The sequence below is a fragment of the Eupeodes corollae genome, chromosome 3 (assembly GCF_945859685.1).
Source record: "Eupeodes corollae chromosome 3, idEupCoro1.1, whole genome shotgun sequence".
Classification (NCBI taxonomy): Eukaryota; Metazoa; Arthropoda; class Insecta; order Diptera; family Syrphidae; genus Eupeodes; species Eupeodes corollae.
The window spans coordinates 104,913,194-104,931,320 of NC_079149.1; the positions used below are offsets into that span (position 1 = coordinate 104,913,194).

General features: G+C 32.6%; 4 protein-coding genes across 6 annotated transcripts in view; 1 reads left to right on the forward strand and 3 right to left on the reverse strand.

Annotated features, from left to right (window-relative positions):
* The window catches only part of LOC129949706 (probable serine/threonine-protein kinase DDB_G0282963), a 79,098-nt gene extending 70,953 nt beyond the window's left edge, over positions 1-8,145 (reverse strand). For 2 of the 3 annotated variants that reach the window (XM_056061326.1, XM_056061322.1), the window contains exon 1: positions 7,864-8,145. The gene's annotated coding sequence lies outside the window, so the exon portion shown is untranslated. The remainder of the gene's footprint in view (positions 1-7,863) is intronic. The other variant, XM_056061324.1, reaches the window with a different exon arrangement.
* Positions 1-18,127, reverse strand: part of LOC129949726 (tetraspanin-6-like) — a 332,660-nt gene that overhangs the window by 278,761 nt on the left and 35,772 nt on the right. The window lies entirely within an intron of this gene.
* LOC129949729 (uncharacterized) lies at positions 13,596-14,441 on the reverse strand. Its single transcript, XM_056061361.1, has 4 exons — positions 14,273-14,441; positions 14,140-14,217; positions 13,952-14,076; positions 13,596-13,898 (listed from the first exon to the last, which is right to left on the reverse strand). The coding sequence occupies exons 1-4, from the start codon at positions 14,343-14,345 to the stop codon at positions 13,773-13,775; spliced, it is 402 nt and encodes a 133-aa protein (XP_055917336.1). The 5' UTR covers positions 14,346-14,441; the 3' UTR covers positions 13,596-13,772.
* LOC129949721 (serine/threonine-protein kinase hippo) lies at positions 15,208-18,091 on the forward strand. Its single transcript, XM_056061350.1, has one exon. The coding sequence runs from the start codon at positions 16,036-16,038 to the stop codon at positions 17,824-17,826; it is 1,791 nt and encodes a 596-aa protein (XP_055917325.1). The 5' UTR covers positions 15,208-16,035; the 3' UTR covers positions 17,827-18,091.

Here is an 18,127-nt window from a genome sequence, read left to right on the forward strand (position 1 = left end):
TGCAAAATCAAACTGATACTTATTTGAATAAGATATTTTACTTAAAACATAATTTTTGACAATGAAAACATCATATGGAATTATTTCCCTGCACAAGAGATGCATACATATTGAGTATGGTGTAATATTTGGTTCTAGCTTAGAATTGAAGTTTTTTTTATGAACCAATCTTCGTCAAGACTTTTATTTGATTTTTGAGGCCTGCAAAGTAACTTCCAACAAAAATGTTAAATTAAGAAGGACGAAATGTCTGTTTGGGAGTTATTTCTTATTTGAGTTGGAATTAATTACAAACAAATCATCGAATACTTATGAAATTATTTAAAATATTATTGCTATTTCAATTCAATTTTTATAGGAATTTATTAAGAGGGTCTTACTACAAATAAAGCTTAATATCTGCAAGTATCTAAATAGTCAGGCTCAGGCGACATAAGGGACTTAAAAGTAAGTCAAGTTTCTATTATCTGATTGGCCAGCTGCCAAAAAATTGCCTTCCAATTAAGTAAAGAAGAAAAATCTCCCTAACTATCAAGTCAAGCCTACTTATGTCAAGATGACAGTTGATCTTGTCATTCAACTGAAAGCCGAACTTTATTAGTATGTGATTTGTTTATATACTGCACAATTCCATTTTATGTTTTATGTACAAATTTTTCTTATTAAATTGAAATTGATAAAGGAATAAGTAATATTTATTTAATATACAAAATAAGAGTCGAGGTGGACTTGTACTTTGCCTGAGAAGTTTTATTTAAGTTTGAATTACTTTCTGCACGATCAACTAAAAGTAGATATTGGTGAAATAAAGTTCCGAATTTTAAGTTTATGACACTTTACCAACTAACTACTTGCCTTGATCAAAATGTATGTTCATATAGAAAGTAGTTGACTGCAAATGAAGTCCCTTATGTTGTCAGAACCTACCCAATATTTTGTTGGCCTTACAGCTTTCACATTTTTGACTTTTGACTTTCAAATTAAAGTTGGACTGCCAATTGTCCTTTGACAATAATATCCATTTTATTTTAAATAAAGCTTAGATTCTCATAAATAAAAAAATAAAGAAATAGGAAATAACAAAACTTAATGAAATATGAAAACTTTATCCATGATGACGTGCATTAAGCAACAGCAATTATCATCGCCGTTGAAATTATTACATAAATGAAAAAATTGAAAATTGAATACATTTAAACTGAAAAAACTTATGCAGGAAGATTAAAAATATGAATATAAATATATAACTCAGACACTTAAAAGAGTATATCCTATGTCCGTTTTTCCAGTTCAGCAGATGGTTAAGTTGTATATGAATAGTTAAATATTGTGTTGTTTTATTTTATATAGTTATGTACATATATATTTCTTAATAGTACTTTGTTTGGTTGTTTTATTTTCTATATAGGGTCTGTGAGGTTTAATTGCGAAAATTTTGAGGGTTGAAAATATTTTAATCTTTTATATAGAAATATAATACAACAACCGCACGGACACAGGATGCTGAAAAATAAAATACAAAAATAATAAAAATAATGAAGTGATACTTCTCAAGGTTACCAAGACTTTCTATGTTTAATGTACATCAGCTTGATTTTAAGACTTTATGAAAATTGAAAATAATTATTTTTCTAAATGGCCACGAGGACATAAAAACGAAACTACCATAAAATGTAAAAATACTTCAGATCATTTAAGAGCTATAAATTAATATCCTACTTAGGAAATACCTGGGTTCCACAAGGAGGTATACCATATATAATTTGAATTTATTCAATTTTCATTTAAAAGTATTTATTTTTCAAGGAATTTTTGCTATAACTATTAATTAAAAGTAATAATCCTTAATTTATATTACAGAGAATATTATTATTTGATTCCTTATAAAGGTTTTTTTTTATTTAGCGTGGGTAGATTTTGGCAAACTCGGGTTTGTCATTTTATTCGGATGACATCTGTCAAATTGTTTTTTGTATTATTTAATTATTACTTATGCCAAATTATTAAGGCAAGCTACAGGTTCAAATAATAAAACTTTATGGTCGAAAATGAGCTTGGAAGCAAAATTCATAAGTTAATAATTTCCTATAGGCAGTTAATTTTAAGAATTGAAAATTTTGACATTTGTCGACGTTTCAACCCTAAAATCTTAATAAAATGTTTTAAGAAAGATTTTGGTGTGTGAAAAAGAGATATGGACTTTAAATGATTGTTGGCTCAACTTTCCTTTACCGCATCACTAATTTTGATACCTTGTTGTTTTTATTTAATAGATATGTGTACATAAATAATAATTAAGAAAAATGGTTAATTTTGATATGCCTCCCTTTTTTTTGTTTCAGTGTTACCATACTTCAAGTTTTTTGGAGATTTTATTCTCATATTATTCATACATTTTGAGAAAAATTAATTGCATTCTAGGAAGATGATTTTAAAATAGCAGCATGCCCCCCTTACATAGTTCTTTGTTAAAAAGCCGCCGTAGTATCCATTCAAAAAACTTGTTTGTGGCTCAAATAACAAAATTACTTAACGGTGTTAACACCTTTATTTTTTAAACCTGTTCTATTGAGACTACTACCTAACTGTAAAAAAAATCAAAAGGATAGTCGTGCTCCGGTTTACAGATAATAACAAAAAAATATGCAGAAAAGTCTTTCAAAAAATTGAGTGTTTTTTTTTACTATAAGGCTCGTATCACACTACACGGTTTTGATCGTACGGCAAAAAACCCGACGGCGACGTTTTGTTAGAGGCATAAAGAAGAGCATATACGCTTTCATATTATACGGTCACCGCAAATTGCCGGCGCCGCGCCGGGTAGCAACCGTCTACAGCCACTACAGTATACGGCAGCTGGACAGTGCGATAAGCTTAGTAGCGTACGGGACGAAATGCTGTTTTTACATCATACGTTTTTATTCGTGCGGTAGAGTTCGATCAGCCAATTTAAGACACGATTACTTGTTTATTCTAAGCACAGGAACTCTGCATATATCGTGTTTTACCGTACGGTTAAAACCGTATAATGTGTAATTAGCCATTGATCCTGTTTATGTCGTCCGGTTTTTTGCCTTACGGTCAAAACCGTGTAGTGTGAAACTAGCCTAACGTTAAATATAGCATGCCTTAAAAAATAACGTTGACATTTGGTAAAATTTTTAGAATAATCGAAGTGACAGTTTTTTTACAAAAATATAAAAGCGAAAAAATATTGCTAAGAGTTGATAAAACATGATTCTTTTATCAAAAACATTGTTTTTTGTTTATTAAAAATAAAAGTCTATTAAAAAATACTTAACAAATAATATTATTCTACCTATGTTTATACATAATATTCTTATTAACATAATGGTATTTCCTAGAAAAATCCAATCGGCAATTTGTTTATTAGAAATAAAAACTTACAAAAGATTCTACTTAAAATTGGTTTTTGACTGAAATATCTCTGGAACAAAGAATGATATTGACATTTTACTTATTTTAACATTATGTTAGCATTTTGTTAATTTTTTATAAATATCCAATTAAGACTTTTTTTACAAACAAAACTAAAGCCCTCTGATAAGAAATGTTTTTCGACTCAAGCATGTATCCTGAGAACAAAGCAAGATGTTGATTTCACATTTTTATAACTGACACAAATTGTTTTAATATTTTGCAAAGCTTTTAGAAATATTTACAAAAGGGCAAGAATTGTTAGTTATCTGTGTAGTTCACGTCTCAGCGTCTTGTTTTTTTTTTTGTATTAGATAGTACTAAAAAGTGTAGTAATGCGTTAGTTAAACCCCTTACGTTCTTATTTAAACTTTCTCTAAAAACAGACAAATTTCCCAGTATATGGAAGAAGTCATTTCTAATGCCAATTTTCAAGAGAGGTAACAAGTCGGATATAAGCAACTACAGGCCCATTGCAAAGCATTCTTGCATTCCTAAAATGTTTGAACAAGCTGTTTGTGAAGGTGTAGCATTTTTTAGTAAGAATCTGATTTGCGAACAGCAACATGGTTTGTGAAAAAAAGATCTACCGTTACAAATCTCCTTACATTCTCAAACATATGTTCAAACGCTTTAGATCAAGGTTATGAAGTGAACTGTGTTTAAACTGACTTTCCTAAAGCTTTTGACCAACTTTGCCACGGAATTATTTTATTTAAACTTAAAGCTCTTGGTTTTCCACCATTTTTCTTAGCTTGGATTAAATCATACCTTGAAAACAAATACTACGAGGTAAAATTTAGAAATTGTCATTCTGAATCTTTTGTTGCTCAATCTGGTGTTCCCCAGGGAACCCATTTTGGCCTTTTTCTGTTATTTCTGTCTATTATCGATGTATTGTCATGTCTACGCTCAATTGAAGTTCAATTTTTTGCTGACGACATGAAAATTTTTAAAATAATGAAGTCCACCCATGATCATATCCTCTTAGAAGCCGACATTGATTGTTTCACATTTTGGTGTGGCAAAAATAGCCTTTCACTCAACCCTTTAAAATTCCAGACGATAACTTTTACTAAAAAACTAAACAGTAACGTATTTGACTACTGTATATCACAGCAAAAACTATGTCGTGTCTCCACATTTAAAGATTTAGGTGTACATTTCCAACTTAGAGTTTAAACATCACATTAATTTTATTTTTAATAAGGCAAGTTAGATGCTTGGTTTTATAAAACCCTGGGCAAATAAGTTCAATTATCCCTATGTTACCCTTATTTTGTATAATTGCCATGTTCATCCTCATCTTGAATATGCTTTGCAGATATGGACTCCCTATTACGAAATTCATAGAAAACGTATTGAATGAATTTAACATAATTTCATTCGTTTTGCACTAAAGCGTCTTACTTGGGATATTTCTTATGATCTGCCACCCTATGAACATCGTATTCTGCTTCTTCAAATGCAATCGCTCCATCAAAGGCGTGTTAATAATGATTAATGCGAAATTAATGCACCTTATTTGCTATCTTGTGTACATTTGAATTACCGAAGCGGAACTCATCAACTGCGTACATTGGATTTTATGCATATTGACTTCCATAGAACTAACTATGGGAAGAATGAAGCTTTAAGTCGAATGAGCATTTTATATAACTTAAACTGCTCATCGATGCACATGCACTTATGATGAGCCTATGATCGTAGTTTGACACTTGCTATAAGCTTACTACTTTTTGAAATTCTGAAGAGTAAAAAATAAGATCTTGGTTCGTCACAAAGGTTTCTTAGTCCTAAACAAATTGAAAATGAAATTGGACCGACCACATAAACTAAAATAAACTAACAAACAAAATAGAATTTTCCAGAAAAGGTTTCACTTTCAACAACTTTTTTTTTAAGCAGTTATCACTTTTGAAACTGTAGTTATGCTTCAAAAACACAAAAAAGTTTTTAAAATTCACTCCCTCACAAAAATAAATCACCGACTTTCTGGATAAGAAATAGTGGAACTATAAGTTAGGGAATTAAAGTTCTGAAACCATTCTTAAACAACTGCGAATATTGCTTCTCTAGCCAGTACACTCCACTTTTGATGAAAATCTCGTAGATCTATGGAACTGTATTAGTGCCTTTAAAGGTTTCTAGCACAAGAATTTAACCCAGTCAATCTCTAGCAACGCCCTTGAAATGTATCAAAATGATCTGGACTTTCTTCAACAAATCATTTTCCCATTTTCACCGCAAACAAGTTAATAAAAACAATTGTCAGTTTTGTAGCTCAATGATTATTGAAAATCCTCTTACCGTGTAAGAAATGTTCTTGCGGGTGGTAATGGCGGTGGGATTAGACCTTACTTATTCGAACAATCAGACAATCGAAATCAAAATTTATGGAGGACGCACGGTGGCAAATGTGCGAATCGGTCTTGAAAAAGTTGATCAGGCCGTAGATATGGCTGTCATTTGGCTCAAATCGTTTTAAATGGCTTGCATGCCTCTCAATATTTATTGTGAACTAAACATCCACTTATCTCCTTTTTGTTTTGATAATATCAAAATAAAACCTCTTACTGGAAAACCATGTATAGCATGACACAAATGTATTATTGGTCAATTTATTACATTTTTAAAACGAAACATGAAATAGCCCCAGCCTGAACATATATTAAAAATAAAATACTTAATCATATTCAAAATACACAGATCGATTCTTGTATTAATTCAAAATATATTTTTGTAAATATGTATTCTTAATCCCTTCTCTGCCTCTTCTGTTAATAAATCATTGAGATACAGAAAAATAAAATGATAACTATGTATTTCCATGTGTGTATACCTAACAAAACCCGGTAGCTTCAATATCCGGCTTTTGAAGCTTATACAATATAATCATCGCATCATAGAATATCATTCCAACCTGGACCTACCTCATCGTCGGTTGACGTTGTCGTCATCATACGTATAAAACTTAATATTTTATGTACAATTGTTCTAATTTCAATTTTCATTTGTAGATAAATGAAAGGAGCTTTCACAATGAATTAGGTTAACTTCCGTTTTGCTTTTTACCTATCCTATATTTATATACCAGTGCACCTATCGTATACTAACACTCTGTAAAGACTTAGTTCTCAACTCAATTTAATTTTACAGGAGTGAACTTCCTTTGTAATCTTATTGATTGGATCATTAATATTTTCTATCAATCATTCAAGACTAATGATGACCAGCGATATATGTGTTTTAGTTAAATTAATGATGATTGATGTTTTCCCGACACATCGAATTCTCATTTTATCACAACGGTGAGTTAGAAATACCTTTTTGTGAATGTAATAGCTTTTTTCTATTGTCTTAAATTAAAAAAATAAAACACCTGAAGAAGCTTATACACAAATACAATATATAGTATATACTTCCCTAACTTACAAAGAAAAGTAACTCAATTTAAATTGATCCTAGACCGCCTCCTTCTTCGAAATTTCTACATTGTGGGGGTGGATGAGGAGGAGTTGCAAAAAATGAAAATCATCTTTGTTTGTCGGACTTATAAAATCATTTATCTACATCCCATTCATTGTAGGAGGATAGAAAAGCATTTTTCAAAAACTCGAATAAAAAAGTTAGAAAGTCTCGTAAGACTCTTAGAGGCAATATTTTCTGGAAAAAAGTTCTGCTTCAATTTCTGTAAATGCAGGTACCTACATATTTGCTCAGCAATATAGAAAAACAAACATAAATTTGAAACCCACAAACTAATGCACTCTCGTTTCTCGCTTCTCGTTCCTCGTTCAAAGCGGTTACGATTACGATTGTGTCCTGACGCACTCACTGAATGACTCAAAGAAGAGAGTCCTTACAAAGTATTTCATTCTTTTCTTTTTGGTTGTTGTTGTGTTTATTTCAAAAGTAAAAACACACGTTTTTAGTTTTTTTTTGTATTTCTAAGAATGAAAAATAATTCTTTGGTTAAATAAGGAATCGCATTTCGCATCAGGATCAGGACTCTCCCTGCCTTTGTTGACTTTCATTTTACAATACCACCATCACCCGAGACCTGAGAACCGAGACCGGATGATGATGATGGGGGTGGTGAGGTGGAAGCAATGTGTGCGTTTGCATGAGAATAATGACGATGACGAACAAAATGTTCAAAAAAAAAAACAAAACAAAATCGATAAACGAACTGCCTTCGTTCCGTCGTCTCAAATGGGAGAGGACATTTTTGAAGGTTTTTTTTATTGAAGTCTTTATAACTTTTGGGTACTAACTGATTTCTTAAAGCTTCTTTTTTTTTTTGATTGTACAATAAATTATATTTCAATATAGAAAGATAGTTTCATAAAATTAATCTTCGACATTATATTAATTCCACATTTTATGTAGGTACGTGTTTCTTTTTTTTTAAATAATTTTTACCTTTAAGTTTTACGGCTTGGGATGAAGATGGAAGTTATTTGGTTGAGTTATTTTATTTTAAAATGAACACCGGATGTTTGTATTTTGTTCGTAAGGGTTTTAGTATTTGGACCCAAAATTATTTATTAATTCCAAAACACTGCGGGGTATCTATTTTTGAGTTTAGAGAAAGGTTTTAGAGCAATTTCTCTTTTTTTTTTAAACACGGTCTGTATATGTTTAATTCGACACACTATATGTGATTTTAACAACTATACTGTCAAGTGGTGGAAACGGACTGACCATCACTATTTAGTCAAAGAACCTTTATGTGTTGAGTTATTTTTGTCTATTGGATGGACTGTGTTCTGGATTTCGATTAAAATAATGGATTGTTATGATAGTGCGCAGGATTTTCAATGCAGAAGATGTGTTTGTTCAAGGAAAGTTTGACACTAAGAAAAGGACTGTTAGATTTTGTTTAAAAATGCGATTTGGGCAGAGAGATGAATTTCAGTAACAATTTTCTGTTTTTACTTATCTTTCCTGAAATGCGACATTAACTGATGACTTGCCATTCGTGTTCGGGTTTCATAACAATATTTTGCACAGAATGCAATAATTTTTAAGTCGAGATATTCGGGCGAAGTATTTTTGGTAGACTTTTAGTTTTTGTAAAAAACTAACTATCTGATTTTTCTAAAAATTATACTTAAGCTAAGTGTTGACAATTGGAAGCATCCAATTAGGTGATAATTACCAATTTTCTATTAAGTGAATACGGTTGCTTAATTTTATAAAAATATTAGACAATTTTTTGGTAAGAAATTACTTAACTAACTTCTTCATGGCTTTCATCGTACAAAAACTACTACAAGCTACAAGCCCAGCTCGATTTGTATTTTGTATTGCAAAGGAATATTACTCATTTCATTTCCAATTTGACAAGGAACCCTATCACATAAAATATTGTATGGAATTGTGCAGAACATAAATAAGTTATAGAGTAATAAAGTTCAGCTTTCAGTTGAATGAAAAAAAAATTGATCAACTGTCATTTTGACATACGTATTTAACTTCATATTGAGGGAGATTTTCTTGACTAACTTTTCAGTCAACTTTCCAATAAAATTGCCTTAATTGGAAGGCAATTTATTGGCAGCTGGCCAATTATATACCAGAAACTTGCCTTACACGCTTTGAAAAGCTTAGAAAACAAACAAATCGGTATTCTCTTTGGAAGACAATTTTCTCGACAGATGACAGAGAATATGAAAAATTATTTTGAAAATTATAAAAAAGTGGAACAAAATAAAAAAACGAATATCTTGCAATTTTTGTTCGGTGACTTTTTATTTCTTTCAATTTTCGTAGTTTTTAAATTGTTTCAAAATCCTATAAACTATTGTTATTGTTTGCTACTTGAAAAAACTGTTTGCCAATTGAAAATTGGCCGATGTTGTTCGGAAACAACGACAAATAATGTTTTTGACATCTGATAAAATTTTGAGAAAAATCGAATTTGTAGTTTTTTTTATAAAAAATAAAAATCTAAAAAAAACATTACTCAAAGTTCGTAAAAATTAAATATTGATTCAAATATATTTTCAAAAACTTGAGATTTAGGCTTCAAACTTATTTTATCTTTTGTTTTCAATATTTTGAAAAATGTTGAGCAAAATCGAATTGAGAGTTTTTTTTACAAAAAATAAAAACCTAAAAAAAATGTATAGAGGTTGGTAAAAATTGATTTTCTACTCAAATATCTGCAAAAATTTGAAATATTGGCTTCAAACTAATTTTATCTTATTAGAAATATTGTTTCCAACATTCGATAGAATTTTGTAAAAAATTGAATTGACAGTTTTTTTTACAAAAAATAAAACTTAAAAAAAAAAAAAAACAATACTAAAACTTAAAATTTACTTTCGAGTCAAATAGGTTTTCAAAAATTGAAAATATTGACAGAGAATATTGTTTTCGACATTCAGTAATTTTTACTTAAAAATCCAACAGTCCGTTTTTTCTAAAAAATAAAATCTACAAAAAATAATACGCAAATTTGCTAAAAATTGATAAGAGTACATATAGACAAACTTTTAAGCAAGACAAATCAACACTTATTTTTTTCAAAGTTTCTTCTGTTTCTCTTAATGTTATTATATTTAAAAAAAATTTATTTGAAGTCAATAAGTTTAGATTTTATCTGTCCACAATAAAACAAATACAAAAAAATCACCAGTCTAGTCATACAAAACTGTCAGGAATAAAGAAACATTTTTTTTACATTTAAGAAGCTTTCAGTTTTACATACAAATATAAAAATAAATTAGTCGTTATACAAATTTATAAAGCCTTTAAAAAATTAAAAAGGTTCAAAATGATCGAGTTGTCGCTAAGTTTTGGAGCCATGATCACTAAGTAATCTGACCAGAGCGACCTTTTGGGTTAAATTTTGTGACTAGTATTTCTTGTCAAAATTTTTCAATGTCTGCTCTTTTCTTTAAGATTTTTCATTTTTATCATTAGAATCATCATATATTAGGTGTTTTCTAAGATAACACATGTTTATGTGTTTTTATGTTAAAGATTAAATTTTAAAAAAATACGTCAGGTTGCGACACGACTAACTAAAAGCTTACATTATTTTATATATGATAAAGAGGGATTTTTAGTTGAAAACTAATTTTTATCAGTTTTAGTTTTGGTTTTTTTTTTATTTTTTGTAAAAAAAACCGTACCTATAATTTTTTTAAATGTAATCAGATGTCAAAAAAGTTATTTTTTAATACAAACAATTATTTGGAATGTCAATTTTTGTTCACAAAATATTTGAGGTGACAAATATCCGTTTTAGTTTGTTAACTTTATAAACAAAACTGTTCGTTGAAGTTTTTTTTTCGAATTTATACTTATCTGGAATTATGTACGTAATTGAAGTCGCTAGTGTAATTAGTTTTTAAGATGTTTAAATAAATAAATTGGGTGGTGAAATTGTCAATTCTGTTGGTTCGAGTCACGTTGTATAGGACCTCGTTGGAATAGTAATGCACCAAAGAAGATTTGACTGTTCGATATAAACCGGTACATCGTCGTTAACACTGCCGCTCGAACACCCGAAACTTCTCCATCTGGGAAGGGGTAACGTTAAACCACAAAGGACAACCATAAACGATCATCGGCCATATGAGGGCCATGTAGCAAATTACCTTCACTTTGGGGTCAAGCCAACTGCTGTAAAACAACCGTTTCGTCAGAGCGAATGCTCCTCTGGTCCTGGTCAGAGCAGCATTTATATGTCTGTCGAAATATAAATACTGATCTAACCAGATACAGAGGTACTTCACTAAACTTTTGCTCGCTAATGGGTGCCCGTGAAGATCATCTTGCGCCAATTCTTACACGTATCCCTCCTGGCCCTAGCCAACGGAGTTCGGAACAGAATTGTCTCTGACTTCTGGATATTTATTTTCAGTTTCCAGTCGTCGCAATATCGCTGAATCTTGTCGAAATCACGCTGCAAGAGAATTCTAATAACCTCAACCTGTTCTGTACGCAATTAGATCGTCGTCGCACGCAATTGCCTTTGTAAGACTACCTTTCAGATCGCTGGTGTAAATGCTGAAGAGAATCGGCGAATTCACCGCTCCCTGTTGAAGACCATTTTTAATTAAGAATGTTAACTTTCTACCGTTAAGCATATCATGCGAAGCCTGCTCAGTTTTAGGTAAAGACCCTCTAACCATACGGTGTCAAAGGCGCTTTCCATCAAATCAACCAGAACAGTACCTGTACATTGGTGTTTTTATTTATTTATTCCATTGGATATCAGAAACGAGTTTAGACGCAGCATGAATTGTGTCATGACCCGCCTTGAGCCCGAATTGTTTATCCGGAATCATTTTGTTGTCCGCACTTAGTGAGAGCCCTATTGATGATTTTTTCGAAAACTTTGCTGATACCCACAAGAAGACTTATCGACCGAAGATTTGATGGGTTGGAGTTGTCCTTTCCCTTTTTCGGGAGAGGATGAACCACAGCGGTCTGCACTGGATAATATGCATTATTCGGTGGATTATTGAATGTGTGGTATAAAATGGCAATTGCCTCCATCGGTAAATGTCTTAGTACAACGTTGGATATACCATCGACACCTGCTGACTTTTTATTTTTTATTAAATTGAAGATGAGCTGAAGCTCAACCTTCATCACTAACAAGGGACTTGGTCCCGTTTGCACGTTTGCATTATGGCATTTTCCAAGGAATCTTCATTGAATCGCATAAAACCTCGGCTCCCAGATCGCCACTTTGTGATATCATTACGGAGGTAAAAGTGACTAAGTAGGGCTCTGTTTTCCAGGTCGTGGTTGGGGCGAATGCTAACATTCACCTTCTACACTTGCTGGAAACCAGCTTTTACCGCCTCCAGTTTTTCCTTCGGATCTTCAATTATGTAAAAGTCATCATAGTCCAACGCGCTTACCATCATGCCACGGTACTTTGAGATGATTGGGGTTGGTAAAAAAGAACACCCATTTAATTCAACAAATATAAAGTAAATTCCTATTTGGAGTATATATTATTTATATTTTAGGAAATAAAGGACGTGACTTTGGGAAAACAAAACATCGAATGTGCTTGCTATGTGCCTTTAAAATTAAACTTGGAACATTTTTAACCTCATCATTTTAAGCCATTAGACGCTTTGATTTTTCAAAAAAAAATTAAGAACGAAAATTAAAGTGTTTCAAAATTATTTTTTTTTATAATTTCAAAATTAAAACTTATCAATTTGAATCGAAAAAATAAACCCTGTAAATCTTGTTTGGTTTTAGAGAATTTTTAGAAAAGGAAATAAGGTTCTTACAAAAAAAGGGTTTAATGGTAAATAGTAGTTTTTTTCGTATTACGTCCTTTCTTTGAAAAAATGTTTTAATACATTTAGTTTATTCATTAAAAAATATGTTTTTTTTAATTTGTTTTGAAATATTTGTATCTAGTATTTATCTACTTTATTTAATAACGAATATTCCGAAGGTATTTATACGGTATTTATATTTTAGGGTACCCCTACTCTACAATTGTGAAATCACCAAAGTTGCGTTCCCTTGCGATATGACGAAAAACATTTAAGTTAAAGTTAAAAGTTTTGTTAGAACGTATCCCTTTTACAAGTTCCAACCAACAAATATTTTACCAGGAAATATTTTATTTCAATTCCTCAATGTGAGTTTCATCGGAATGATGATAAATTCCTATTAACGACACATATACGTTTAACTCTGTTTTTTTTTCAAGAGTGCAATGTCTGCTATTTTTTTGGGATCGTTTTATTATCTTATTTCTAATTAGGAGCGCTTTTTGTTCAGTTGATACCTACAAATGTATACAAATTAAAAGGCCATCGTTTTCTCAAAGAAGATGTTGATTGAATATTATACGAATGACAAAAAAATGGATAGCTTCAGTTGTAACTTGAGTACCTACTGTCACAGAATTCAGAAAATGGAGGTTCTACTTTTTACGACCTCAATTAAATTCTGTGATAAACTACTTTGTTTCAAAATCCGCTAAGCTGCTTCTGTTTTTGCAAGGCGTACGAATAGTCTTCGACCGGGCCTGTATAAAACCCCTGACGGACCCGTTATTAACGAGTAACATAAATAAACAGGTACATAAAACCATTGGACAAGTTTTTTACGAAGCAAGAACCTTTTAAGTATTGCCAGAAAACATTGTATAAATGAAATAGTTGTTGTTAAACTTTAAATTTGTGTATATTTTGTACTAAAATATAAAAGAAATATAAAAAATGATAAACTATACATTTTTACATTATTTATATTACTTTTCAAAAGTTTGTTTGTTTAATTTAAACTGTAAACAGTATTGTCTGCTTAAATTAAATAATTATAATACATATTTATGCTTAAATAGTATTAGCGAGTTCCTTTTCAAAGTTAGCGAAATCTTCTTCAGTGAAGATAGATTCTTGTTCCACGACAGGTTCTTCTTTCTTCACAACATATTTTCCATTATGAATTCGTTGAAGAATCTATTAAAACAATGCCATAATATTAATAGTTTAAAACAGAATTCTGAATTTACCTTTTCTGCATTTTTGATTTTGACTGAATGTTTTGTGAAGGTAAGAAGTTTATTAACATTATCCTCAGCTCTTTGACTACTTGATTCCATTTCTTGTCGAATTTCTTTAATAGTTTTCTTAACAGCTAAAAAGGTAAATGAAGTATTTAAATAAACAATTCAATTTTAGAGAATTGAGTATTACTTACAAGGCTTTTTGATTGCAGGTTCTTCATATCTAAATTTATTTGGTTTAAATCCTTTTTTCTTCACAGTGGTTTCTTTTTCTAGAATCATAATAAAATTAGTTAAATTTAAAAGTTTAAGTGTAGAAAGTTGTACGTTTGTTTTTCTTAGATGATTCCATATCCTCTTCGACAATTGCCATACTTTTTTTCAGCATTGACATGGACATATTTATTGAATTTCTTGTGGACTTTATCTAAAAAAAGGAGATTTTAAGTTTATTTTTGATTTTATTTCAAAATGACAATACACGAGCTCGAGCCAAATAAACGTGAAGATAGCGTTGATTCAGAATGTCAAATTTTGCGAAATGGTCTAAATCTTAATTAATTAATGGTGTTAACGCAATTAATTAAGGTTGGGCTACATTTATGTATTTCGTAAAAAATATATTAGATACTAAGGAATTTTTTGGTGTTGTACTTTTTTAATTACTTTTTTGGACGGTTTCTTTGTCATAACTTGAGTAATGTTTTTTTACAATGATTCTAGAATTAATTATTCACATGTAGTATTTATTATCAGATTATCGAAGTCTTGAACTTTAATAATCTGTTGCTGAAACGCAGGGAAATCAATGCATTGAGATCGTCAGCATAACTTACACTTGCTGAAGAAATATTTTCAACTTATCATACTTTACGTCGTGGATGCTCATATCTTTTGACTTCAGTAATGCTTCAAGCTTTGAGTCCCTTCAAATTTCTTCATAACTGTACGTATTGCTTCATAGGCGTTTGGTGATGATGATTTGACGCGAAATTTTCAAAAAGTGGTCACATTTGAATCAAGATTCTTGTAGAAAATAGTAAGCATTCGAGAATTACGCTTCAAATGACAGCTAAAAACTCTAAAATTCTAGCGTTACAAACTTTAAACAACGAAATATATAGATTATCCTTATTAATAAGGTTCTTATTTTAACTACAGACGTGTAAGCATAACCTCAATCCCAAAGTACCTCCCACAAAGCTAAGCCCATCTAAATGCCCAATCAAATACACTTTTATACCATTCATTAACCCACAGATCTGTCAGAAGGAAAATTCTCCCGACCGATGGAAGTTTTCTCACACACAGTAGTTGTTCTTCTTCGATTAAATTCTTAATTTTTATCATTATATTTTTTGTTTCCTGTGCGTTTGCGTTTTTATTAAAAAACAAATATAAGTTTATCATATTCTAAAAACGAACACAAGTTAAACAAGACAACTAAAGTGCTATTTCTTTCATCACAAATATATATTTCCATCAATTCTAAAACACAGAGATTATTTTTGTTCTCACGAAATAAAAAGAAAATAATAAAATACCAAAATGAAGTAAAAAGCAAAAACAACAAAAAAAAGAAAAATAAAGAAAAGAGATTGAGATTTTGACGTTCATTGTTTCACTGAACTTCCATCAGAGACCAGACCGATACCGAGACCGAGACCACAAAAAGAATCAACCAAGAACCAAGAACAAAAAAAAAGAAGAAGAAGAGAAGAAAACACCGCCACCGTCGTCGTTGTCGTCGTCGTCGCCGCCGCTCGTTGTTACCACCGCATTCGGAATCAGAATTCAGATTTTAGAATTGCAGAATTTTTAAAAAATCGGAATCTTTCTCTCACCTCAAAATCATCTCGATCACATTTTACTCTAAAAATAATTAAAATAAAATACATTTCTTACATCTTCTGCTTCTCTCTTAGTTTATTCTATACATCTTCTATACTATAACACACACTGACTGCACTATGTTCTATATATAGTCCATTTGACCATTAATAATAAATTAATTATCAAAAAATCATACTCTCACTTGTACATCGCCTCTCGAAACACATAAAAAAACAAAAAGAAAACCATAATCCATTATGTCTTCCAAGAGCGAACTAAAGAAGCTGTCCGAGGAGAGTCTCCTCCAGCCGCCCGAGAAAGTGTTTGATATTATTTGCAAGCTGGGCGAGGGAAGCTACGGTTCGGTTTACAAGGCTCTCCACAAGGAGAGCAGCTCAATTGTGGCCATCAAATTGGTGCCAGTGGAGTCGGATCTCCACGAAATCATAAAAGAAATCTCAATCATGCAACAATGTGATTCACCCTATGTGGTGCGATATTACGGAAGCTATTTCAAGCAATACGATCTTTGGATCTGCATGGAGTACTGCGGCGCGGGTAGTGTGTCGGACATCATGCGTCTGAGGAAGAAGACTCTGTCGGAGGACGAGATTGCGACGATCCTGAGTGACACGCTCAAGGGACTCGAGTATCTTCATCTGAGGAGGAAGATCCATCGGGATATCAAGGCAGGGAATATATTGCTCAATACAGAAGGCTACGCCAAGCTGGCTGACTTCGGGGTCGCCGGCCAACTCACAGACACAATGGCCAAGCGGAACACAGTGATTGGCACGCCCTTTTGGATGGCTCCCGAGGTCATCGAGGAGATTGGCTACGATTGTGTGGCCGATATTTGGTCGCTGGGCATAACAGCCCTCGAAATGGCTGAAGGAAAGCCTCCATACGGGGATATCCATCCGATGAGGGCGATTTTCATGATTCCCCAGAAGCCGCCACCATCGTTCAGGGAGCCAGATCGCTGGAGTACCGAGTTCATTGACTTTGCCACGGTGTGTCTGGTAAAGAATCCCGAGGAGAGAGCCACAGCGACAGATCTGCTCAAGCACGAGTACATCCAAAATGCCAAAAACCGTTCCATCCTCAAGCAAATGATCGAGGAGGCGTGCGATGTTAGAGAAAATCAGAGAATAAGCCGGCCGGCAGGCATGAGCCAGGCCAAGAGTCTACTGACCCAACAGGACGAGGAGGATGAGGAACAAGCTGCCATCAATTCGGCAACTATCAAAGAGTTCCCCGAGGATGCTGGCACTCTGGTGCCTGGTGGGAAGAATGACCCGCGTCCACGTGGTCCACGGGCCGATGGCAGCACATTGGTGCCAGATTCCGGCACTCTCGTCGAGTTGGAATCGAATCTGGGAACGATGGTCATAAACAGCGACTCGGAGGATTCGACAATGAAGAAACACGACACGAATCCCGAGATTCCCAAGTACAGGCCTCAGTTCTTGGAGCACTTCGACCGCAAGAGCACAGACGTCGCAGGTAAGCCGGCTGCCAAGAAGGCCGACGCCGAGATAGAAGCTCAACACGACCAACCTCCACATCAGCAGCAACAACAGCCATGGCCGCCGCAGGCGCAACAACACCAACAGCAGCAACAAGCCATGGAAATGCAATTGAACCAAATCTCAGCCATCAATCAGTTCGGAATGCAACAACACATGTATCATGCTGCAGCAGCTGCTGCCGCAGCCGCGGCCGCCGCCGTACCCTCAGCACCCCCTCATCCTATGCTCGACGCTGTCCACCATCAACGGCAACAGCAACAACAGCAGAACAACAACAACAAAATGAATCATCATCATCATCATTACAACAACTTCGTCGATGGAGAATTCGAGTTTTTGAAGTTCTTAACATTTGACGATCTGAATCAACGATTGAACAACATTGACTCAGAAATGGAGAGAGAAATTGAAGAGTTGAATCGGAAATACAATGCCAAACGGCAGCCGATAGTCGATGCCATGAATGCGAAACGGAAACGCCAACAGAACATAAATAATAATCTGATTAAGATTTGAAAAATTAAATTTAAAAAAACATTACATAACTGTATTATGTCCGACTCTAGGGTTTTTTTTTTGAATAAGAATTTTATAATATAGAAGAGTGGGAATTTATAAACCAAGTTTTTTCTGTTTTCTTTTGTAATAATATTAAAAGATTGGTTATGAATTACGATATACAAAAAATATTGATAACTGACAAACAAAATAAAAAATATAACACTAAGATGAGAGCGATTAAGTTAAATAAATAAAAAACAGAATGCACTTATATACACTATTTTTGGTTGGTTTTATTTATTTTAATTGTTATTAT